The sequence below is a fragment of the Lissotriton helveticus genome, chromosome 6, assembly GCF_964261635.1.
Source record: "Lissotriton helveticus chromosome 6, aLisHel1.1, whole genome shotgun sequence".
Taxonomy (NCBI): domain Eukaryota; kingdom Metazoa; phylum Chordata; class Amphibia; order Caudata; family Salamandridae; genus Lissotriton; species Lissotriton helveticus.
Window position 1 is genome coordinate 933081860 of NC_136067.1, and position 24979 is coordinate 933106838.

Below are 24979 nucleotides of genomic sequence, written 5' to 3' on the forward strand. Positions count from 1 at the left end.
AGTGCGTTCTTGTTCTCAATGTGGTAACAGTGACAACGTTCTTAAGTGCAGAACTCAACCAATGATTGCAAGGAAACAATCCACTGGTCCTTGGGTGGATATTGCCCTAGATATCCTAGGTCCAGTTATGGTCAGATCTTTAGATTGATACGTTTTTGTTTGTGTTGACATGTTCTGTAGGTGGCCGGTTATAAAAATTGTCAATTCGGTGGATTCATCATCTGTGATCAGTTTTCTTGACAATCTCTTTGCAAATGAGGGTTTACCTAGTTCCATTTTGACGGACAATGGGGTACAATTTACCTGTGGCATGGTGGAGGAATTCTTAAATGAAAGAGGGATCACACACAAGCGTGCATCTTTGTATCACCCAGAATGCAATGGGGTGGTTGAGAGGTTTGTAAGGGTTCTCAAAGAAGCTATGCAACTAGCCCTAGTGTCCAGTTGCAACTGGGAAGAGGCCGTCAAGAAAAAAGTATTTGGTTCACACCTCATTCCTCTACAGGTATCACGCCTTTTACTTTGTTTAAAAGAAGGGTGCCTAGTGCGCAAGTGAATCCTCTTTTGGTGACATCAAGAAGGATGGAAGTAGGTGGTGTGGTTGATGGAACTGTGGGGTGGAAAAATCGTGAGTTGGAGAAAATGGTGAAAAGGAAAAATGTATTTGATGCAAGAAAAGCAGTGAAAAATACTTTTGTTCAGGTTGGTGAATGGGTCAGGGTAAAACTCCCTGAAAGAAGATTTGGTAAGTCTAAATTTGGTCAACCGATAAAAGTAATTAAACTATTGGGAAATGCTGTCAGAACCCAAGATAATAGAGTGTGGAACCTCAACAGAATTGCAAAATGGCCTTCAAAATGTATTGATGAGAATTCCTCTAGTTTTCCTGCCTCTCCTTCTTGGTCTGACGAAAGGAGATTGTGCAGGTTGAGAAAACTTCCTCTTAGACTTCAAGATTGTGTCTAGTGTTTGTACTAATACTCCTCTTTTTTCTGTTACATGTTGGTTTCGTTTTTGTTCATGGAAAAAAAGGGAGGTGATGTAGTGTTCTTACCTTGCCTATGCCATTCTCCCCTGTTGCTATGGACATGCATTGCCCACAGTGATCTCTATTGGAATAACTTTACCTTTGAATGACATTATCAATGATGTCATCTAACATGTCAAGAGTGATGTAATATGTGAGGCTATAAGCAGTGCCTGGTGGGTGTACAAGTTATAGCTAACTCAGAAAACTAGAACTAGTGAATGTCAGTGTTATTTTTTTTATGTTAGTTTTTTATCTCATTTCAACACCTAACTCTAATGTCACTTTAAACTTTATTTGTTATAAGTGAGTTTTTGTATTCTTAACATAAGGGAAGATCGTATTACAACACTTAACTTTAATGTCTCTTTAACCTTAGGATTTTCAGTGATTTAAAAAAAAAAATCATATTACGCCAACTCCCCTGCTAGGCATGGCCAAAGAATTTTGGTCACGCCATGCAACAACCGCAAATGTGGACGCCTATTCCCCCTCCAGATACCCAACCCCCATCTGGTTTTATTTTTTATGGGTACTGCTGTACTCCTGTGGTACTGGCATAAAGCTTCACACACAAACATTCAAATAGAGATGCCAGTCCTGAAAATACCACAGCAAATCAAAAATCCTCATCTTCATGTTTTTTTCAGGTCTTTAGGCAAAGCCAGAAAAGATTCTTTTTGCCACACCAAACTCTTTCCAGGTGAAACTAAATGCTCCATAAAACATGTCCCTTCATTTCTTTATGGTCTTCATCCTCTGGCCACACTATGTTGCATACCACCAAGTACCTCAGATTTATCCATGAACTGCCTATGTGAGGGCACACAGAAAACAAGTCTATCCATTTCAAACTATGTTTGCTATTAAGGCAATGCCAATTTATTATATCTTGTGATTCCTAAATTTACAACATACAAAACTCTAAACAGATTGCTTTCGAGGTTTAATCTGATAAAAATCCAATTTGGTCTGACTATCAAGCTGTTCTTCTGTTTGCGTCTGCAGGGTCAGCTAGCGCATGACACCACTCTGCAGCGTAGTACCCCTTTAAGTGTGGGTAGACCAAAACCGTACACCCTATTACAGCAAAAGCACTGTTTCCAGTACTTCCGCAAAACCGTACCAGCACTGGGGACACTGTATTAGTCAAAGGCAGACTGGTTGATTGCAGCAGCGTTTCGCTGTACGGGGGGGAATCAACTTGCATTTCAAAGGGTGCAGGGGGGTGAGATTCCCCTGGCACTGCACCCCTGACAGCTACTTTGTCTCTACGCTTGTGTTTATAGTAGTGCACAGGCACAAAGGCAAAAAATGTCCTCATTTGCATGGGGCTATGCCCCTTGCAACTGAAGGGACACCACTTTGAGATCACGTCAGAGCAGAACGATAGTTTAACCGTGTTTTTCAGACAGGCATATTAAGGTTTTGTAAATATGTGCTGTTTTTTTTTTTTTAGACTTTTAACTTGGAACATATTTTTACACCTATTAACGCACGACTCGAGCTTCTTGGGAAATGTTAACTGCTCTTTCAACTTTTTTTATTAATCTACTCTCACATCTGCGTTTCCTTCTTTGTTGTTGCTCTTAGTAGGCTGCCAGCAGGTCATAGATTCTTTTCTCGATAGTTCTGTAGTCCTCTTTCCAGTGCTACGAGCCCTCCCACATTTGGTGGGAGAGGTGTGGCACCGCGGCCAGGGCGATTGATGCTGGAATCTGGGGATCATGGTTCGATCCCCGGCGCTAGCGGCAGATTAGCCCAGCACCATGTACTCTGGGCAATAGCTTGCTTAATTTTCCCAACGGCCCCTAGCACCTGGAGATCCTTACGGGTGATTGTTTGCGCTTTACAAATGTGGATTATTATTATTATCACCTGTTGCGGTCATCTCATTAGCCTTTATGGCATGCAGGCCACTGAAGGCCTATTTTAGAGTGGCCTTGCACGAGTGCACCTAAGGCCAGCCCGTCTACACCCATTTGCGCGAGCGCACCTAAGGCAAGTCCGTCTGCACCCATCTGCGCAAGTGCACCTACGGCAAGTCAGCCTGCACCCATTTGAACTAAGTTTGAGCGGTCACCGTGCCACTCTGCCAATCACATCTCCAATCTCCCAACTTTTTTATTCAGGTAACAAACTTCTTTTCTTAGGGGACAACCATCCCATATTGACTCTGAAGTTGCCCCCCTGATGACATCTGTGGGCATGCACAACAAGGAGGCTGTGGGTACTCTACCCAGCGGACTAGAAAAGGGCGAGCCTGAATAGTTTTTCACAATCCATCAGGTAAAGGAGGTGGGTTTCCTTCAGGGTCATCTGTACATGCAACTTATAGTTCCCTGAAGTGTAGGCTACTCAATCGAAGATTCCTACCTAAACCCAGATGGGATATCAAAGATCTCCTAGAAGATACAAATCTGGAACTATTCTTGATCACAAAATCAAGGTTAGGACAAACTAGTCCAATCCAGACCTTGAAACTGCGATCCCAAAAAGATTCACTAATATGTGCTTAGATAGAACAGGAAAGAGAGGTGGGGGTTTTGCTGTCCATATAAATCCTTCCTCGTAAAAAGTATAGATTCAATTGGTACAGTCAGGTACGTATTTTCTTCCAAAATTATTTTATTTCCATGTTCCAATTTTCAATCCAAAGGAAAACAGCCAACACGTGTTTCGTCGTGCTTAAATCTAGCAGCACTGCACTGAAGGCGCCTTTGCTCCCTTGAACTGATAATGCCTTGATTTTATTTTATAGAGTGAGTCCTCAAATAAGGGTTAGACCAGATCAAACTCTGAACTAAAAAAGAAACTCAGAAAATGGTATAAATTCAACTTACAAGCAGCAAAGAATGCTCTAGTCCCCATATCTGATAATGACTGGTTCCAAGGAATAGGTTTGTGAGATAAGAAACCATTTTATCAGATACTTATCCTCATTAGGCAAGTTATTCCATGTAGCTTAGGAGAGGACGGACAGCTCCTTACTAGATAAACTGAACGGACATGGGGGAAGGTTTATTCTGAACCTTTCTGCCTACAACATAAACAATTCAGGACACTATTAACAGTTGTTACATGAAACCATAGATGCTTTCATAGAGGGAAAAGTGCAATTTTCCAAATCTAGTTGTGAAATTTTCTTGGTCATTGAGTCATTCATGGTCCTACAATGCTTTTCGAGCAATCCAGTCCTGTCCCAAAACCCAGAGGAAAGCCTGGTAACCTCTTCTGACCAACAAAATCAACACAGTTTACACTGAAAGAATTGCCCTTCGTCAAGCAGACTACTTAAGGTCCTCTGATATGCTGGAAACTTTGACAGTAGGCACTATATGCACACTTCCTCAAATATTGTATGATGACAGATAAAAGTCTGATGAATTTCATTCTTCAGGCTCCATCCCGGACATTCTTCCACCACTACAACACCGTATTAATACCTCTCTTTCTAGGAGTTGGTCCGGAGGCATGTAAAAAAGTATAATTACGGTTATACTCAAAACATCTGATCTTGGTACCAATGATCAAAAAAATTATCCACCAATTACAGTGCCGCCTGTGGTCTCTAAGAGCATGGAGTAGCACCTGAACAAATCGCTATTATCCATTACTGACATCACTAATGTGCTGGCTGTTCTCAAGCTGGTTTTTGCCAAAGACACAGCACAGAGATTATTTTCATAGCGATACTGGTTTAGCTATGAACACCCTTCACCGAGGCCTATAGGTGGGTTTGGTGCTCCTTAATCAATGCGTCTCATTTGATACACTCAGCCATTCTGAATCAATAGACCGTCTAGCTGGCTATAGATTTGCAAGTTGTCACTCTAGAAAGACTTAGGTCCTTTCGGTAAGGTAAATCACTGGTGGTTTCCCCAACACCTTTATAGGTCAGAGGAGTAACCAGTCAGAAGAGGCATGCCCCAAGGGACAGCTATGTCTCCTTTTTTAAATAATTTATGCAACATGATGAATAACGAATTCAGAACTACAAGTACAAGATTCTGTCTCACCCTGATGATATCCAATTGCTGCTAAAATTTGACCCCTTGCCACAAGATAACCTAGTCCAATTGAGGGACTGTTTAGCAACATATGTCAAATTAAAAGTAAACTTAAACTGTAGTCCAAATCTTTGGAGGAGGACCACCGTGTTGGTCTGAAAATCTCGGACCATCCTCAAAGGCTCACCTAGACTCTACTACTCCGGAGGCTAAGAACCTTTGAGTGTGGATGGCTGACGAGCTGACTTTTGACCTACAAATCCAAACTTTCTGTTCACCCTGTGTACTACTACTCAACACCTTAACAAACATAATGCCCTTTATTACCAAATAACAGCAAATCTCTGTAGTGAGATCACTCATTTTGACCTGATTGGACTATGCAGAATAGAGTGCATCTTGGGCTACCAGAAAGGAAAGGAAGAAAGCTACAACACATCCAGAAACAGAAGCTCACTTGGCTACAGATTTCAGGAAGTACAATCATGTTACAGAAGCCTGAAAAGTACTGCATAGACTCCCGATTACACAAAGGATCCGACACACAGTTCTGTTTTATGCATAGGCAGTGTATCGTAAGGGCCCTAAATTTATGTCATAGCTCATTATTGCTTATGCACCTCTCTGTGTTCCCCTCCCCTGCCAGCTCGAAGTACAAAAAGATCATCTTAAGACATTGGCCAATGTTACAGTTAGAGACAGACTTCAATAATATGTTTGAAGCCAAACCCATATTTGCCCACACAAGGGGCAAAAACCTAGGAGAAATTCTCAAACAACCGACAGAACAAATAGTGATCCACAAAGGCACCAGACCATGCAATAATTGCAATAATTGTCATAATGTAATTACAGGCAACAAACTATCACACCCTATGAAAGGTTACAACATTAACTTGAAAGTCACGGCTACATGCGATTCCACCAATTTAATTTACCTCCTCAAATGCCCGTGTGGGAAGGTATACGTGGGCAAGACGGAGCGCAAGTTAAAAACCCGTGTCAACGAACACAAATCGAACATTCGAACTAAAAATCTTAAATCGTCCATAGCATCACACTTTTTGGACTCTAACCATACCATAGCCCAACTGAAATTCATGGCACTGGAAATTGTCCCTAAATCGGAAGGAAGAGACAACAACAGGGCATTGCTACAAAGAGAAAACTTTTGGATTTACAAATTAAATTCGATCAAGCCCTTCGGTTTAAATGAACGGATCGAATTTTCGTGTTATTTGTAACAATGTTTACTGTATATAATGCACCATGTGGGTGCATCTGTTCTGATCCCAAATCCACAGTGTGGTTTCATCACAGACGTTTGTCAATTTACCATTTTACTAATTTACTATTTTACTAATTCAGTTTAACCAGTTTTTTATTTTATTTTATTTTATTTTATACATTGTTTAGGCGCATCTCACTGTGTTCTTTATTGTTCGACATGTTTACCATTAGTCCACTTTCTGTTTTCATTAGTCGCGATCACGTGCCCTAGCACTAACCACTCACGGCCATTTATTTACTTTCACCGCATTTCCGGACTAACACGCCGATCTGCGGTCAGCGTTTCCAGAAACGCTGTGAACCCTGCTAGAAAAGTAAGTTTTGCACGCCACTTTAGAATTTCTGCATTGCTAGTATAGCACGCCTTTACCTTTGGGGTTTCACTTTCTCCGTATTGAGTAGTATTTCAAGTTAGTTCCATTACAAGCCACCGGTGAACCACGTTATTTTAACGCTCTGCCGAACTCACCCATTAGTTACTCTCAGATCTAGCATCACGTAGCTGACACCATTTCTTTCACGTTACCTGGTGAACACCTGGAAATAAGGTTTTATCTTCACTATCACTATCATTTTACAATCACCGTTTTTTTCTCAATTGACAATCAATTACCACCATATGACAGATATGTTCGTCTTTTGTTTGTATAGGCTCCCCGATGAAGGGCTGTTAGCCCGAAATGCATTGGAGCAGCAACATTAATATGGATTTTGAATATTAATATGCATTTGGCAGTGGATATTTTCTTTTGAAATGAAAATAATGAAAAACTGAAAAATGAAAAATGAAAATTAAACTCAATTGAAAGAACTTATTTCCCATTGAATTTGTTGGAGGATTTCACCTGTTTTGAGTGCCTAAGGGATGTCATCAAAGTTCTTTTGATTGCACATTCTCCACGATTGTTTTCATATCGCCCAGGGTGTCGGGCGACACCTTAGAGCACCTAATACCTTGGAAAAACTACTGTAGAATCTATTAACAGCAGTGCACGGGTTTCTTATAAAAAAACCTAGGTATGAAATTAGCCCATTAACTGCCACCCCACACCAAGCACTTTTGCATGCAGTCTATTTAAACATATTAAATTCAATTGGTAGTATATTTATTAAAAGCGGCCTAGCAAGACAGAACAGTGGAAAGATACCTCACTGCACCGTCTAAGTGTGCCCTGCTTCTGAAATGAAAGGGTAGGGTGCTAATTAACATCAACCATTTTCTAATCCCACTAAAAGCAACACTAATTCATAATTTCAGAAGACAAGGGCCTCAGGACAAAGAAGAATCTGAAAATCTACTTCTCAGGCCTTGCTGCTACCTTGTGCTTTTACAAGACAAGCACCTGGTGACCATTCATACTCTACCTAATTTAAAACCTACAGAAGGTTTTTGCAAGAATTGTAGTAAGATGGCAATTGCATTGGGCACTGGGCTATCTTAATGAAAACAACTCTTCAACACACTGAGGGTGTACATTTTGAAGGTTTAATAAATAGGATAGTCTTACCTTAAGTTTTTTTAATTCACCTTCAATGTCCACTGGCAATGCTGGGTACATACATTTATACTGGTTTGCCAAAACTTTAAACCTTGGAGTGAAAAAACAAATATTATAAGGCACTTAAGGCAGATGTGTACACTAAAGTCAAACGGTAATGACATTTAATACCAAAAAGATCCTCAATATAAATATGTCACTTCAGATTGCTCAGAATTTTAGAGTGGCTAAAGTGCCATACAGCACCTGGAACCAATCCTAAGAGGTAGAGTATTAAGCTAAAACATGATTAAAGCGCAAGACCATTGAGGAAGAAAGGCTATTGTGCATCCAAGGGATTAATTTAGATGGGAAGACTGAGTTTGCATTTTGTATGAGAAGAGAGTAGGAGGGAGGGAAGGGTTCCCTCCCACAAAAAGAGTGTGGGTGATGTAAGGAGTGTCTCACCAAAAAAAGATCTGAAGGACATTTAGGTGGTATGCCCCACCATATGGGAATTTAGGAAGATGTGCATCACATCATCATAGGAAAAAGTACCAAACAAACAAGGATGCCCTCATGAATACTTGCAATTTCTACACAGTGCATTTACAACTAGAAGGAGCTGAGTGCTGTTCATAAGGGCTTTTTATAGTCCATAGTACAGAAGAAAAGGGACCAGGCTAAAGCTGGAGTACAGTGTGTGACAATTCGTAATGGAGAGCGGAAAATGTTGGGGTGAGACTTCAACTATAACTATGATGTATTACTGAAAACCACACAGTATGAAAGGGCCAATAATCTGTTTATTATCTTTTCCTGGACCTTGGGTACCTAGGCTTCATCCATTATATTCTGACAATGAGCAAAGAAGTTCATTGCTCTCAGACCACATTTCGGCGGGTGGGTGTCATACAGCAGGCAGGGGCTACTGGGCCTTAACCATGGTGGTTGGGGTCATTTGCGTCAGGTGTTCTGGTGTCCATCCTACGGTAGCTCTGCAATTGGGACAAGTGCACCTCTAATGCAACTAACTTTCAGGGTAGCAAGATAACTAGTCCAAGGCATCTCAGAGAGGTTTTGTGGGTGTGGGGGAGAGAGGGGTTGAACTCAAGACTCAAGCAATAACACAATAAGCGAACATTCAGTCCTGTGCTTTTCCTTTAGGAGAATGAGAAGTAATCCAATCACACCACACCACACTCACCATATTACGGGTCAAAACATCACCCTGTAAATGAATAACGGACAACAAAAGCAGCCTCTAATAAAAGACTCTATGGGCATGCTGGGCATTTGGTCACACTAATTGCACATCATAAACTCAAACAACTACTTTTCACATTAAATAATTGTAGGCCTCTAATAAGAAAATGCTGCATTCACCGTTATTGAGAGTGAAAAGCAACCAATAGCTGATATGGGTCAAGAAAGTCTGTTTATCTGTGTGTGAATAGCTTTCTACAACCAATGCTGAGGAGGTAAATGAGGGACTGGCCATCGGGTTGTTGATCTATAAGGATTGTGTAAGCTCTAGAAGGCAGCCTGTCACACTTAGAAAAGGGATAATATGTATTGCAATTATACAAATCATTTCAATCTTTGTTCTATTGGCTATAAAAAATTAGGGTCAATCATGTTATCATTTGCATTAAATTCACTCCTTCTGAAACCCCTTTCTCCCCCAGCACATCTAGCCTCACGCAACTATTTGAAATTGGGGTTGTCATCCGTCTGAGGTTCTCGGCTGTGAAAGACATAGAACCTTGTTCTTTAAGTCTATTAGTGCTTAAAGAACTTGAAATATATGATTCCAAATATGGGTTGTATGTCAGCAAGTACAGGCAATGCCCTCAAATCCAAATATATATTCCACACCACTATAACAATCATTGTTTACTCATATGCAGTTCCAACCATACTTGAGCTACATATTGCAGTGCATGTTTTATGCATTTAAAGAAATACTTGGAAATAGATAAGGCAAAAGGACACACACTTGCGTACATAGTTGTATCTATAATTTCTAAATAATGTACTTCATGCCCAGTCGTTTAAAATAAATACCTGCCCATCAAGCACTCACTAAAGTATACAATAGTGGATCCCAAAAGCCCATGATGCCACTCTAGCTTTCAGGCGAAAATAAAAACAGCAATGTACTACTGTCCAAGTGACCACAGGATCAAAGATGGCCACTGTTTATCAGAAATTCCTAATGTCAAATATTCTTGCAAAATACCTCTCTGAGAATTCATTGAAGTCAGACACCAAGTCACACATCCTGAGGCCACTCCGTGAAGCTTTTGAAGAGTACACTGGTCCAATGCCTTTTTTGGTAGTTCCAAGGCTGAAAAAAGGACAAGACATCATGTTTAAAGCATTTAAATGGTGCAAAAGACTAGCACTGATCAATGAAGATGCCAGAGTTAGTACAATGGCGTTTTAATCATTCTGTGAAAAAGAATACATTCTGGTCTTCAATGTAGCCGTTGTAACAACGTTATTAAATATTATTCCTGCAATAAATCATCCACATATCGGAAAGAAAATGCATGAATGATTACACTACATGGGTAAACAATGAAGTAATCTTTATATTCAAGAGACATTGATGGAAAGGATATGTTGGTGAAACAACACATTCAGTGCGGTAACACAAATCGTCAATCAGTATGAACAAAAGGTCTGGTTTTGGAAAACATTACTGAGCTAGGATATAATATTTCAAAATTAATATTTCCGATTTTTAAAAAAATAATCAAACTACCTAGCAAAGGTGGAGAGAAATGGCAAAGCTTCTATTGAAAAAGAGAATGTTGGTGGATTGAGTTTCTGATTCTCTGCAGCTGAAACATTTCTTGTGTTTGTTTCGGGAAGTGCTGAGCATAAGAAATATCTCCGAGACAAGAAACAGGACTACTTGGGTTAAAAGTCACATTCCTTGGCCACACAACTGTTACTTCAAAAACCTGAGAAAGGAGGTGGTGGGGTGTTGAATACAACTCGTGTTAGTCAACAAAAGGATTGATGGGTAACTTTATAGGAACTTAAAACTGGTTTATTTTAAAGAGTACATTTGTTAATATTTATTCCAAAGTATTCTACATTGGAATGTCGTTTTAATTATTTTGTAGACTGCAACACAGGAACCTGACAAAGACAATAAGTCCTGAAACGTGGTGAGCAAGGAGGAAACTACATACTTTTTAGTTGGATTCATTAACTTCGTTAGAAAATAAGTGGGCAAAATTATTTTATTGAAATAAAACATATATAAAGCATTGCAAGACTGTGTATCATAGGACTGTTCCACGTACTGGAAAGAAGTGCGGAATGTTGTGTATAGCAAAAGGTTAGAGTGCGTTCATGGACTGGTAACGGCAATCCATCACAAAGCCAATTCCTGTATTCAGCAGGATTTCCTTCCTGCACTAGTTCTTTAACTAGGGATTCTCAAAACGCAGTCAAGCACAATACTTTGGAATCCTACATATAAGGCTTTTTAACAAAAATTTAAAAAAGATACTTGGGTTTGAACAGAATGCCTGAGGTATGAGAGGGCCAGCCAGTGTCTTAATCTTCAGCCTGGAGTGCGATAGCAATCAGTTCAATTCTCAGAGAATAGGGAAAATGTGATCTCTTATGAAGCATTTTTATTGCTCGAGCTGTAAAAATCTGTAGAACCTGAAGCTTCTGAATGTTTCTTAATCCTTGCTTGCATTTCTACAAGTGTGGGTGTGCACGTCGTCGATAGCTATAACAATTGTGGATCTGAGAGAAATGTTTAGACTCAGCCAGCATGAATACATGAACACTAAGTGGGTGTAGTTGTGGAAAGTAGTTCTTAGATCCAGGAGTAGTTTATGCAAATGGTTGGTTGTCCACACTAAACAGTACGGGACACAGGGGATGACCTCTAGAGTGTTCCACAACTCACGGCTACTAGTAACTATGTACTATAGCCAAAGATGTATTATCACCACACTGTCTATTGCTCAACAATGAGGCAAACAAGTTGAGAGCTAGCTTAGACATTTCAAACAATCCCCTAGTGCACACAAGCGCTATGGGATATCCATTAACATTAGCCAAGGCAGCTTCCATTTATCCAGCTTCAGATCTATTAATGCGGTTTCCTTTTTCCTACTTAGGCAGACACCAGATAGCTAGTCACCTGTCAAAAAAATTAGACTGAAGAAAGGCTGACAAATGAACTATTTTCTTTATAAATTCCTAAAATGATATCTCTGAATGTTTTATTCAGTAATGTATTACACAAGACTGTTCTAACACAGATGAGTTATTACCGCTCTGCAATGTGGCATTCATCAAATAATAGGAATGGCTTCCCGTAAACAGATTGAGACAATATTAAATAATCAAGATTCACCCACAAATTGTCTGCTATTCACAGACTTATTATTTATTGAAATTCATCAGCAAGTTTGTGAAATTCAAATATGTTTGCCGAGGTTTTAATTCTTTGTCCTACAGAGGATCAGTTAAATAAACTGTGGAATGTAGTTCATTCATGGTTATTCTAGAGGCTATTTTGCATTATTAAATAGTTGGGTAAAATGACCAGTGTGGGGCGGAGGGGATTTGGGCGACTACGCTTCTACAGTGGTCACAACATATATCGTGTCCTTCGAGGCCTGCATTCAAGCTTTAAACTGGCAACTTTACCGTTAGTCATACCAGGTAAACAACATGCACTGAAAATGCAAAAGGTCTTGCCTTTGATTAAGTTAAAGCCATTTGCTTTGCTATACAATACCAATAACAAAGCAAATGGCTTTAACTTAATCAAAGGCGAGACCTATTGCATTTTCAATGCTTTTTTTGTCTCTCCCTCAGATCTAAGTGTGTTTGACAGTCCCTTTTCTCTCACGTTCTATTCCGCTCTCTCCCTCACTCTCCTCCTACCTTTGTCTCTATTTCCCCTCTCACTGCTGTCTGTCTCTTACTCTGTCTCACTCGCCACCCCTCAACTTCTCTTCCTGCTTTATCCCTTTCCCTACTTACCCTCTTCCTTGTGGTGTTTTGTCCCGTCTTCCTAGCTCCAGCTCTTCCTTCTCTCCCTTCTACCTGCCTTCATCTTTCTCACTCTACACTCGCCTCACCTCCTCGCTCTGGTCTCCCTTCCCTCATCTGCGCAGTTACTTCTTTCTCTGCCGCTCTCCTTTTTCCTTCTCTCACCCTCTCCGTGAGCCCTCTTCCTCTCTCGAGATAACGCCAGTCTTTCAGTGATCGCTTATTTTAAGTCCCTTTCTTTCCGTTAATCCCCCTTCTGACTGGATCCTGTCCCACCTTAGCTGCCAGCCCAGAGCAGTGAAGGTGAGCTCGCAACTTCTGAAAGAACATCCCAGTGAAGGCCCAGTCCATCACATTACGCACATGTTCAAGGTCACACACTGTGGAAATTCTGCTTGAGCCAGTCACCACCATAGCCCCGGGGAAGGATTTACAATTATGGCGCGATTCCCTGCGCTCACTAATTCTAAAGCGTATCACTAGGTGAAAAAGTGCAGCCGCTTTGAGGGTCTTGATAAATGTTTCTTTGTCCCCCCTCCCCCCTTTCCCTGCCCAGTTACCCAGTTAGTTATTTTTGAACAGTGGAGCAAGGCAAAATTATGCCCTCCTCTCCCCAACACATTTGCATAATGGGATGAGGGGCCTGAGTCTTCATTGGTCTTGGGGTCAATGGGTGTCCTTACCTGATCGGGTTGTCCTTACCTGATCAAAGCTGTTTCTTCCTCAATACGCAGTGATTTCCCCCTTTTCACAGCTCCTTTTTTTGCTTATCTATTCTGGGTAAGAAGGTTAATTAAATATTTTCCACTGCAGCTCTTATTCCTTGTTCTTCTAGTGTTTCTCTCGTGTTTTTTTATTCTCCGTTTTTCGTAGCTTTGTCCAGTTTTGGAGCACCTCCGCGGTCAAACCAAAGCTCTTCCCTCAATCGCTTCAGTGGGAATACACTTATATCTCCACGGGCGCCAGCTGAACCCTGCTGGCCAATCAGGGCTCAGCCGCTTCCCTCGTGCCCCCTCCACCCGACTCATACCAGCCGTGAGGAGGATCCCTGATCGGTGCCGGGTCGAACAGCGACCTGTACCTGTCCACAACCTGTGCGAGTCTCAGACTGATCCAGGACGATAATTAATTAACAAGCATTGGAAATGCAATAGGTCTCGCAATAGAATAGTTAGACATTTTTCTTTTTGCAAATGGAAGAGTGGCGTTGCGTGGATGAGTGGCGTTGCGTGGATGAGTGGCGTGTGTGAGTGGCGTTGCGTGTGTGAGTGGCGTTGCGTGTGTGAGTGGCGTTGCGTGTGTGAGTGGCGTTGCGTATGTGAGTGGCGTTGCGTGTGTGAGTGGCGTTGCGTGTGTGAGTGGCGTTGCGTGTGTGAAGGATTGGTAGTGCGGGCACTGCTGCTTGGGGTATCTGCGAGATTTGTGTAAGTAAATTGAGAGGGGGGAGAGAGTTGTAAGAGAGAGTGAAAGAGGCAGAATCGTTGAGAGGAAAAGAAAGTGCGAATCTGTAAGCTGAGAGATGTGGCATAACAGAAGGATTGGTAGTGCGGGCACTGCTGCTTGGGGTATCTGCAAGATTTGTGTAAGTAAATGGAGAGGGGGGAGAGAGTTGGAAGAGAGAGTGAAAGAGGCAGAAACGTGGAGAGTAAAAGAAAGAGCGAAGGAATCTGTAAGCTGAGAGATGTGGCATAACAGAAGGATTGGTAGTGCGGGCACTGCTGCTTGGGGTATCTGCGAGATTTGTGTAAGTAAATGGAGAGGGGGGAGAGAGTTGGAAGAGAGAGTGAAAGAGGCAGAAACTTGGAGAGTAAAAGAAAGAGCGAAGGAATATGTAAGCTGAGAGATGTGGCATAACAGAAGGATTGGTAGTGCGAGCACTGCTGCTTGGGGTATCTGCGAGATTTGTGTAAGTAAATGGAGAGGGGGGAGAGAGTTGGAAGAGAGAGTGAAAGAGGCAGAAACGTGGAGAGTAAAAGAAAGAGTGAAGGAATATGTAAGCTGAGAGATGTGGCATAACAGAAGGCTTGGTAGAGCGGTATTGCGGGCACTGCTGCTTGGGGTATCTGCGAGATTTGTGTAAGTAAATGGAGAGGGGGGAGAGAGTTGGAAGAGAGAGTGAAAGAGGCAGAAACGTTGAGAGGAAAAGAAAGTGCGAATCTGTAAGCTGAGAGATGTGGCATAACAGAAGGATTGGTAGTGCGGGCACTGCTGCTTGGGGTATCTGCGCGATTTGTGTAAGTAAATGGAGAGGGGGGAGAGAGTTGGAAGAGAGAGTGAAAGAGGCATTTACAATGCCAATACTTTTAACTTTTTCAAATGTGACACCTATAGCATTTGTAATGCCACATGTTTTGTATGTACGTGACTTACATGTATTCACCACTCCCGACTTTCACAAGGATGATGGAACCCATTATTTTACAGAGAAGCAGGAAATAGTTTCCATATTTCAGAGTTTCCTGGGGAAATTGTGTTTTATACCACTGCATTTTGTGCAATAAAACCACCAAAAACATGTAATATATGTAACATAATTTAGTGACCTTGGAGGTATTAAGGTGTTCAAATCATGGGCAACCAGATAATGTTCATCATGTCAGGAGGGTACGATATAGCCTTCTGTACAAGATCTAAAACTTGTTTAGTGACTATTCACATTGAATTATGTAACGTGGAAGTCCAAAATATTGGTTTAACGTTAACCTCGACTAGTCTTCAGGCGATAACCTCGAAACTACCACCATCTCAAATCAACAACTTGCTAAAAGAGGGGGGGGGGGGGGGGGAGTTGCCACGGTTCAAGTTTACATTTAGTAGTAGCACAGTTCATTCAACAATTCCAAAGTTTGGGTTGCACAAGAGCAGCAATGACTCAGCAGTTTACATAAGAAGCTATTGCAGCGGCATGCCAGAAGGGAGAGGCGGGAGCACGCAGCCTTTCCAACAGAAGCGTCTGCCCTGTTACATCACGGATCATCCCGTTAAGACTAACATGGCAAGTTCCCCGTAGTTTGAAATTAACGTGTGAGCGCCAGGAGCTTTACTACTTTTGAAGTGAAGCGTTTAAATTTTTTTTTTTTTTTATTCAAGGTTACAAGCAACGACCATCCAGTCGCAGGACCTCTCTGCAGGTTTATGGATCCCGCCACTGCTCTGCTGCAAGATCTGCTCGAGGTGCTTGAAAAGAGCAGGGCGGCATCAGTGTAATAATGGTGGGCATGCCTTTTAACAAGCCGTCCGTCCATCTGTATGACGCGTCATGCGCCACTTTATAAAAGGAACTTTGTCACCGAGAGACAAGAAGAGCTGGTATGTCCAGAATCAAACGGATGAGGGAGGCAATGTGGAATGTCGACTCTCTTTGATGTTATCTCCTTTTACGACTACGTTATGTTTGCTAACTGGCTCCTTCACACACCGGTTTTTGATTTACTTTGAATTAACATAGATTTAAGCCACGAGCTATAAAGGTTACACATGCCGTCCTAGCCACGGTTCAAATACCCGCTAGTAATATACGGAATTATTGAATTAAGTAGAACTGAACAGGTCTAATAGTACAGCTAGGAATTAGAGGTGGGAGAGCGACAAATTAACAGGGCGAGTCGAGTGAAGGATCAGGCTAGAGCCCGCGCACGTCCCGAGCCATGAAAATGTTCCCCATGTCCATGTGCACACATGTAAAGTATGCAAGTCTCTTCAAAATGAAAAAATACATTTAAAAATGTAAAAAGCCAGTTGAGAGCTCGCGCACGCTCTAGAGACGCTAGTCTGGTTGGTCAAGGACAGAGCAACTCAGCTGGTGATTGGTCGGTTTTGTTATCGTTTGAATGTCCCGCAACGTGGGTGCGCGTGCTACAAGTGAAGTGCTACTGCTTTGCTAGTAAGAGGGAGTACAGAACTAAACCGGTGGAGAGAGGACACCCACAGCGATAGCACTAAAGAAAGGATTAAAAGGAGACCAAAGAGGGGGAATGAAGTAACGAGTGACCAGGGAAGGGCGGAGTCTTCACAAAAAACTTTGGCTGAGAAGAGACAGTGAACGAAGGAAGAAGGGCTGACAAAGCGAGAGGGTGAGGAGAGAAATGAGACCGAGGGGCACCTAAGGAGTGAGTGGGCTTTGATTTAACAGTGAAGGAGGTTATAGAAAGAGAGGGTAAGGAACGGGAGGTTTGAGAGTTAGAGAGGACCGGGCCGAGCCCCAAGAGAGATGGTAACCTGGTGAGAGAGCGACAAATTAACAGGGCGAGTCGAGTGAAGGATCAGGCTAGAGCCCGCGCACGTCCCGAGCCATGAAAATGTTCCCCATGTCCATGTGCACACATGTAAAGTATGCAAGTCTCTTCAAAATGAAAAAATACATTTAAAAAAAGACGGAGGGCATTGCTGTGGGGAGGGGGTGGAGGAGAAATGCACACGGCGGGCAGGGGAGGGGGCGGAGCGGGGAGAGCGAGAGCGGCATGTGGGTGTGAAGAAGCCGGGCCTTTGAAGTGAAGCTAAGCTTCACTTCAAAGGTGTCGGAGGAATGCGGGCGGCTGTGCGGGGAGAGCGAGAGCGGCATGTGGGTGTGAAGAAGCCGGGCCTTTGAAGTGAAGCTAAGCTTCACTTCAAAGGTGTCGGAGGAATGCGGGCGGCTGTGCACGCGCTTTTAAGCTCAATGCACATGCGCATTGAGCTTAAAAGTCACGGGCACTGCAAGGAATCGCCACGATTCCTTGCTTCTTAGTTAAAGGTTGTTTAAGCCGCAATAGGCTCGCAAGCTCGATGCGCATGCGCATCGACAGGCGAGACCTAAAAAGTACAGACACTAATTAGGTCTGCCCTTTATTATGACGGGCGTTTTTTGGCACGTAGCTAGATGCTACATGTGATGTCCTGGAATTCTGAAGCCCAGTGACTTCATTTATTTTTTTTGTAAAACAATTTTTATTGCAGAGGAGAATGTTAGGTATACAATATTCACGTATATGTGTCAGCGGGATTTCAAGTATTTCTCCACCTCGGGACATTGCGTACACAGCCTCATTACCCACATCCCGGAGGTTGGGTGGCGTATATACCTTCTCAGCATTTCGCCCCATTTCCCTATTACAGTCATTCTCAGTAATCTACCGCTCTCCGCTTTTAACTTTTTTTTCTCCAAACCTATAGTTCCACATCGTCTAGCAGTAGTGTATGAACCCTCTTCAACATTTAAATCAGTTTAACTGTCCCCCCCTCCCTGTCCCCCTGGTGCCTGTGCCAATATACAATAGTCGGAAACGTAGTTGAGTTGGTAGTTCTAGGAATATAAAGTCGATTATTAGGTGTGTGTGTCTGGTGCTAGTGTTGGGTCCAATACCGCCTCCCCCGGGGTCTCCGAGTGTACTATTTCCTCCTCTTCTTCACTCTCCCCTGTGTTGTCTCTAAGTGCCTGGACTAGGGTCTCCCATGCTAGCGCCGCTTCCTGAGCTTTCTCATCTGCTTTACGCCTGGCCATCTGGTATCTAAGCGTGCTCTCTGCCGCAGCCCATTTCAGAAATTCGTTCATCCATTTTTGACGTGTCGGTGCCGTCTTAGACTTCCAACCCTTGGTGAGCTCCCTCTTAGCAATAAGTAGACCCATGTCTATAAATTTACTCGACAGCTTGGTTTTGCGTGTGTGTGGAAACCAGTGGAGCAGGACAACCGCGCTGTCATAGTGCAGGACTCTGTTTGTAACCTCATTTAAGGTGTCCCCCACCCCTGTCCAGTAGTCTTGCAATCGCGGACAGTCCCTGAGCATGTGAATTAAGTCAGCACCTGCTAGTGCACACCTGGGGCACGCTGCATCCTCAGCGCCAAAGTATTGGGCTATTTTATTCGGAGTGAGGTAGGCCCTATGAAGAATGTAAAGGTGTATCAATTGGAAGCGGGCGTTCCTGGTGCTGTTCCTAGCTCTCTGAACCAATTGGGACCATGTTTTGTCAGGGATTTCTTTTTGCAGATCAGTCTCCCAGTGTGTTTTGAGGCGCGTCAGCGGTGGCATGTTGGTCGTGCTCAATCTGGAGTAGAGACACGTAACCGCCTTGAATGTTCCTGCCGTCATCATCGTGTATTGGCACGCCGGTGAAGTTTCAGGTTCAAGCAGTCCCTCACCCCAATGTGCCTGAATAGATCTCACAACCGCCGCGTGCAGTAAATAGTCTCCTCGTGGGAGATCGTATTGCTCCTGTAGAGTCTGGTAGGGCGTTAGCACCCCGTCAGTATATAGGTCTCCCACCATCTGCAGACCCGCCTCCTCCCACAACTGGAGGTTCGACCAATCCCCTCCATGCGGAAGCGCCGTTATCATCCCTATTGGGATCTCTGGCGCATATGGGTGACCAGGACCGGCACGCTTTTGCATGCGGTAGCCCAGTGACTTCATGATTACACTTCAGTTAAGGTACTGTCTTCCGTTGCTTGAGGTGCACATTTCCTCACTTCCACTAGTCGGTGTGGCGCTTGAAAGAGTATTAATGTAACTAATTTATTAGCATGAAAGATTTGTATTATGCGCGCTGAGCTCCTCATTCCGTTTCCCGCACTTCGACATAACCGGCTGTGGTTGTGCAGCAGCCCTGTGGAGCAATGCTGGGAGAAAGTGAGAGCAGATATAAACAAGCTGTCGGCGTTGTGTGAAAAACATAGTGCGTCCCAGCTAATGAAGGAGAGTGTGTAACGCCGCAAGTGAGAGATTCAATCCCGGTGGGCGGGGCCAAAAGGAGGCAAGGTGGCAACAAGCAGGGACTAAGAAGCCTCCTTTACAATCAGAAGCCAGCGTTTTGCATGGGAGATGACGCCAGCGAATGAGGAAGATAGGCGGGGCTTCACCTCCACCTCTGAGAGCTTTGGAATCTGTATTGATTCCAAGAAGCCCTCGTATGACGAGAGCAGCGCATGGCTGCTTTCGCCAGGCCGAGACCTAAAAAACATACTAGGCACCATTGCTGGAGTGCAGTCACATTACATTGGCTCATACGGTAAAGAGCTATTATTGGCTCTAGAACTCCACATGAAACACTTGTTGGGCATTACGAATTCTATTCCTACTGAGACCTGGAGATTAATGTTTTAATTAAAATGATCTTAGGCTGTCGCTTTGGCTGAATTTTCATTGGGTAGGTTTATGCTGGACTCTACTCCATTGTGTGCCACATTAGACTTGTTCAGAAAATAACGACGTTCATCTGATCTAGTCTTATGTGTTCCCAAGTAAAACAGTTTTTGGGAACTGACATATATTTGTTAATACCTATGCCAATACCCAGGGACACATTGGTTCTGATCTGAGCCGGTGGTACTTGCCTAGAAGTTGTCACTTTTCACTTTTATGGATAAAGGGAAATCAAGTGCTTTGTGGATTTTTTGATGAAGGCCCTGAACCCCGCTTATATGAGTCCTATATGGCGCCTCCTCTGCCTTGAGCAAGTTGCACTGCTGCCGAACTTTATATAAGAACTCTAATATGTACAGAATTATGTATTATCTCTTCCTATTCGTACATCTAACTACCACGTTGGCAAAAGGAATGGGAGGAAATTTGCTCAGTAGATTGAGCAACCATCAAAGCTTCATGTTTTAAGTCTTTGACAGCTGGCTTCCATAAATTGTGAGTGTGCACATTTCATATCGGGCTGTGAATTTTAAATTTGTGTGAGGAAAATTCGGAACCTCTTAATGTTGTATGTCTATTATATGTTGCTATCCTAGTTCATTTTGCATAAATTCGCCAGTGTTAATGGGAATCTGATATAACCTTCGAACCTCTATCCAACCCGCCAGCGCAGCTGGAAATTAAATAATGAAAACTGCTGAATGTCGACTCAGCCACTATGCGTGGGACTGACTAATGCACAAACAGAGTGTGATTTTTAATTAAAATTTTCGTATTCAGTAATGTTTTTATTGTATGGCTTACACATGTTAAGCTGAAACAATACATGTACTGACTGATTAGTATGATTTCCTTATTGGTTTTATCCTTTCTATGTAATACTTGAGAACTTGCCTGACACCTAAAGAATGCACTGTTATTTTTGCTGCAGATTATGGATTTGGAAAGAAGGACGAGGAGTGAATAGTTTGATTATTGTGAAAAACAGGGATCACCTTTGGAGTACATTTTGGATTTGGGAGTAGACTCCTCTTGTGGCTATGGATTACATAAAGCAATACCTGAATTTCACTTGAAATCCTTAGCGACCTAATGGCTACTAAGAAAGCTATCTAAACTGTCAGATTTTACTGGAAGAGGTGTCTATAGTCTCAAAAGTCTCACAGTTTTAATACCCCACTTTGGTTCCATTGGGGTGGGGATTCTGGAGGGGTGGTTGAACCTATTGTATGTCTTCTTAAAAAAAAAAAGTGTCTGACTCGTATATAGAATAAGAATGGAGTATGAAGTAGCCTTCAGACATGCTGAAAGTGCTCAAATGACCTGTAACCCCAATGATCAGCAAAGAACTGAAGCAACCATTGCAATACATTTGGTATCAAAAGTGGAAAGACCGTAAGAGGTTTGACTTAACACTAGGAGAGAAAATGCTTCAATTTCGCAGCTTTACAGATCGGTCATGTAGGCGTGGGCAGCTCGCTTATGATCGCCACACATCTTTGTGAGAGATTCATGCTTTTGCTCGCTAGGAATTAAGCAGCTAGGCACAAAATGCGTGATTTAGAGTCTGGGTGGCTAACTTCTCCTTGGTGCAGTGTGACAAGCTGGTGGCTTCCTGTGCGGTGCTGCCAACATGTGCATGAGGTGCACACACCATTGGCTGCTCTGGAGTTGTGAGATCAAGGTAATGTTTTTAGGGTTCAGGAAAGGGTTGAATTAAAAGGAAGGAAGTATTTTTTTTTTAGTTCTGGGAAGGGTAGCAATCAGTGGTAGGGTTTAGGGATTGGTTGAGTTAAGGGGTAATTAGGGAATTTTAGGATTCATGGAGGGCAGTGGAAGGGGAGTAACTTTTCTTAGAATTCAGAGGAGAGGTAGCAATAAGGGGAAGTAAAATGTGTTTAGGGTTCAGGAAAGGCTAATGTCAAAGGATAGTAAGGAATTTTATAGGGTTCATGAAAGGGTGAGTAAAGCAGCAGTAAGGATTTCAGGGAAAGGTAAGGTTATGGTGTAGTAAAGTTTGATTCATGGAAGGGTAGCTTTAAGAGTAACTTTTTTCAGGATTCAGTGAAGGGTGGCATCAGGGGGAAGTTCAGGGTTTTATTGGGTTCAGGGATGGGAAGCGTTAAGGGGTGCTAAAAGGTTTTTAGAGTACCGTTAGGTACATTTGAGAATGCATGTAATAAAAACGACTTCTAAAGTTCAACATTTTAGGAAAAGTCATAGGTAATAACGAAGGGCAAGACATTCCCTCGAAGGTTTCAACCCAATTTCAATGAAGTCGACATTTTAAAAGTCAACTTTCTTACATACAACTGACTGACTGATTATTTATTAAGCGTACGATTGCCGAGGCGTCTTGGCGCTGAGGTGTGTGCGGATCGTGCAGCGTTAACAGATGTAGGTCTTTGCAAAAAGCCAGGTTATCAACGTTTTTCTCAATAGAGTCCTGCTGGGTTGCTGTTGCACCTGTATTAGCAGCTTGGAATTAAAAGCCCTTTCCTCCCCATCTGACTCTTCTTGTCTTGGGGAGACATAACCCCATATTTGTGGACCTAAGACAGCGTGGTGGCATGTACCGAGGAAAAACGAGCTTAAGATCCTCTGCTGCTCCTCCTCCATACAGAGCTTTGTGCACCAAGCAGAGGGCCTTAAAGTCCACTCATCGTCGAACTGGAAGCCAATATACCTGCTTTATACCATCGGACGTCTGGTGATGTTTGGGTAAGTCCAGCAGTATCCGAGCGGCAGCATTCTGTAGTGACTGAAGTTTGGCAAACTGCCTTGTGCCAGCTCCCAAGTACAAAGCATTACAGTAATCAACTCTCGACAGAACTATGGCTCCTACCACCGTTTTCCTTAGTGAAAAAGGAAATAAAGTAAGAATTTTACATAGGACCTTCATCGTAAAAAAGCAAGCCGATGTGACTTGGTTAATTTGTGGAGCAAGCGTTAAGTCTTTGTCGATCAGGAAACCTAAGTTCCTGGCCCTGGACACAGGGACAGGGCATGTGCTGGCTTCAGGAGGCCACCATAGTTGCCTCCATAGTGAAGGTTTCTGACCAATTGCAACAACCTCAGTTTTTTCTGGCATTTTTACAACTGGCATTTTTTAGTTTATCTTCTCTTATGAGCTGTACTTTTTCAGCTGTAAAACAATACGTACGTCTATATCAGCAAGAGGACGATATGCTTAGATCAAACTTCTGTTCACCGTATACAGCAAGCATAAATAAGTCTATTGATGAAAGTAACAAACGGCAAGGACCGTCAAGAGATCAAGCTGAGTTACACTGACATAAAATAGCACTAGAATCATAAACTACGTAAAACTGAGGAGCGCAAATCCACCCACAAATTATTTAAATCTGCTGTAATCCATTGCAGTTCAAATTGTATATAATGCAAGAACTACTGAGACATCATCATTCTGCAACTACCCAATATTTTTTTGCTAAAATTAAAACAATTGCTTCAGTATAGGAAGAGACAATATTTTACCCCACATCTACACATCATCAATTATATTTTCCTACATTAACTTAAGACAGCTGATAACATACTTTTTCCCTTCTTGTTGTTGCCTCTGTTGTTCTTGGATCCCGTCAGCTGCTTGATGGAAGTCAAACACTAGGTGAAAGCAAAAAAAAAAGCAAAAGCGGTATTTTATGGTGTACATAAACCTGCATCATATATTCATATACAAGGATGTTTGAGATGGGGTCATCGCAAAGAAATGTTTAACAAACGTAGGTCAAGGTTGCCAACACATGTAGCACACTAAACCTTTAAACAATAACAGACCAAAACCCAACTAGGTATTGATAAATACAACAGGGTTGGCTTTTTATGATGTTATGTTTTATTGAGTGCGCACGTGTCAGGCCTGAAGAAGGACTTGGTGACTAGGAATGCACATGATGTGGGAATCAAGATGCATATGTTGTTGCAGAGTTGATACACTGGTGGTGCAGCTGTTGCAAAAGTACTGGTGAGTTCTTGAGTTGGTAGCCTTGAAATGGTAATGCTGCCGTAGTGGTGGTTGTTACTGTGGCGGTGCTACGGAAATCGTGGTTGTTAATGTGCCGTATTGTTTCTGTTGTAGGGTGGTAGATGTACTGCAGTAGTGTGGATGCTACAGAAATGCCACTCTAGTGTTGTCACAGTAGCCTTGTAGTTGTGTTGGAGTGTTGTCACTGTCGTGCCACAGTGGTGTAGTGTTACCGTTGTGAAATTCTAGACAAGCAATTATACAGTTGCAATGTTGTAGTTGCAGATGTTTGGATGGTGGTTCTGGTAGCAGACAAAGAAAGTAGGGACCTCAGTAGGTTTGGAAGACAGGAGTCCTTGAGGCACCAGCACCTGTTGCAGCCTATCCTTCTCACTCCTCTCTACCTTCATGATTCCCATCCGATAAGAGGAACCCCCCCATGCCCACTTCCGGCACAACCCTGTACTGCCGCTGCCATAAATGCTCCTATGAACTAAGGGATTTTTGCAACGGTCTGCAGTTTATTTGCCTGAAATGATGCTCCATGTGGATGTTTTTTTGGTGCAAGAAGGTGGTAATGAGCTACAGGGTGTGGTGTGTCCTAGCTTGATTGACGACCTAAGATATGGAGCCTGGTAGCTGTGCTAAAACTATATTTAATTATGAATGCCCTCTGTATTACATTGGTTCCCTTTATGTTTGGTGGAGCTTATATTCTCCCATTTCATCCCTGTGCTTTGCTAGTCTGGAATGAACTGCTTCACCCGCACTTCCGGTTTGGCTCTCAGGCAGGAAGTGGTGTCCAGTGTATCCGCTGTAGACCTGGGAAGACTTCATACTGCTGGGTCCTAGTGTCCTCACTAAATGTCAGACGGCAGGTGCCTAGCAGGACAGATGAATGGAGCTCTCCTTCATAGAACAGGAGCTGCCGGTGGCCTGCGGGAAGCAGCTCTTCCTCCTGCAGGGCAACATCTCATGGTCTTGCATGGGCAACACCAGAGGGCAGCTCGGAAGGAGTTAGTGCCTCAGGGG

General features: G+C 42.8%; 1 protein-coding gene across 1 annotated transcript in view; it reads right to left on the bottom strand.

Moving 5' to 3' along the window:
- The window catches only part of ADSS2 (adenylosuccinate synthase 2), a 379820-nt gene that overhangs the window by 107905 nt on the left and 246936 nt on the right, over positions 1–24979 (bottom strand). The window contains exons 5-7 of the mRNA XM_078648576.1: positions 23520–23586; positions 10048–10155; positions 7836–7917 (exon numbers count right to left, since the gene is read on the bottom strand). Of these exons, the coding sequence (XP_078504702.1) occupies positions 7836–7917; positions 10048–10155; positions 23520–23586 (257 nt within the window). The remainder of the gene's footprint in view (positions 1–7835; positions 7918–10047; positions 10156–23519; positions 23587–24979) is intronic.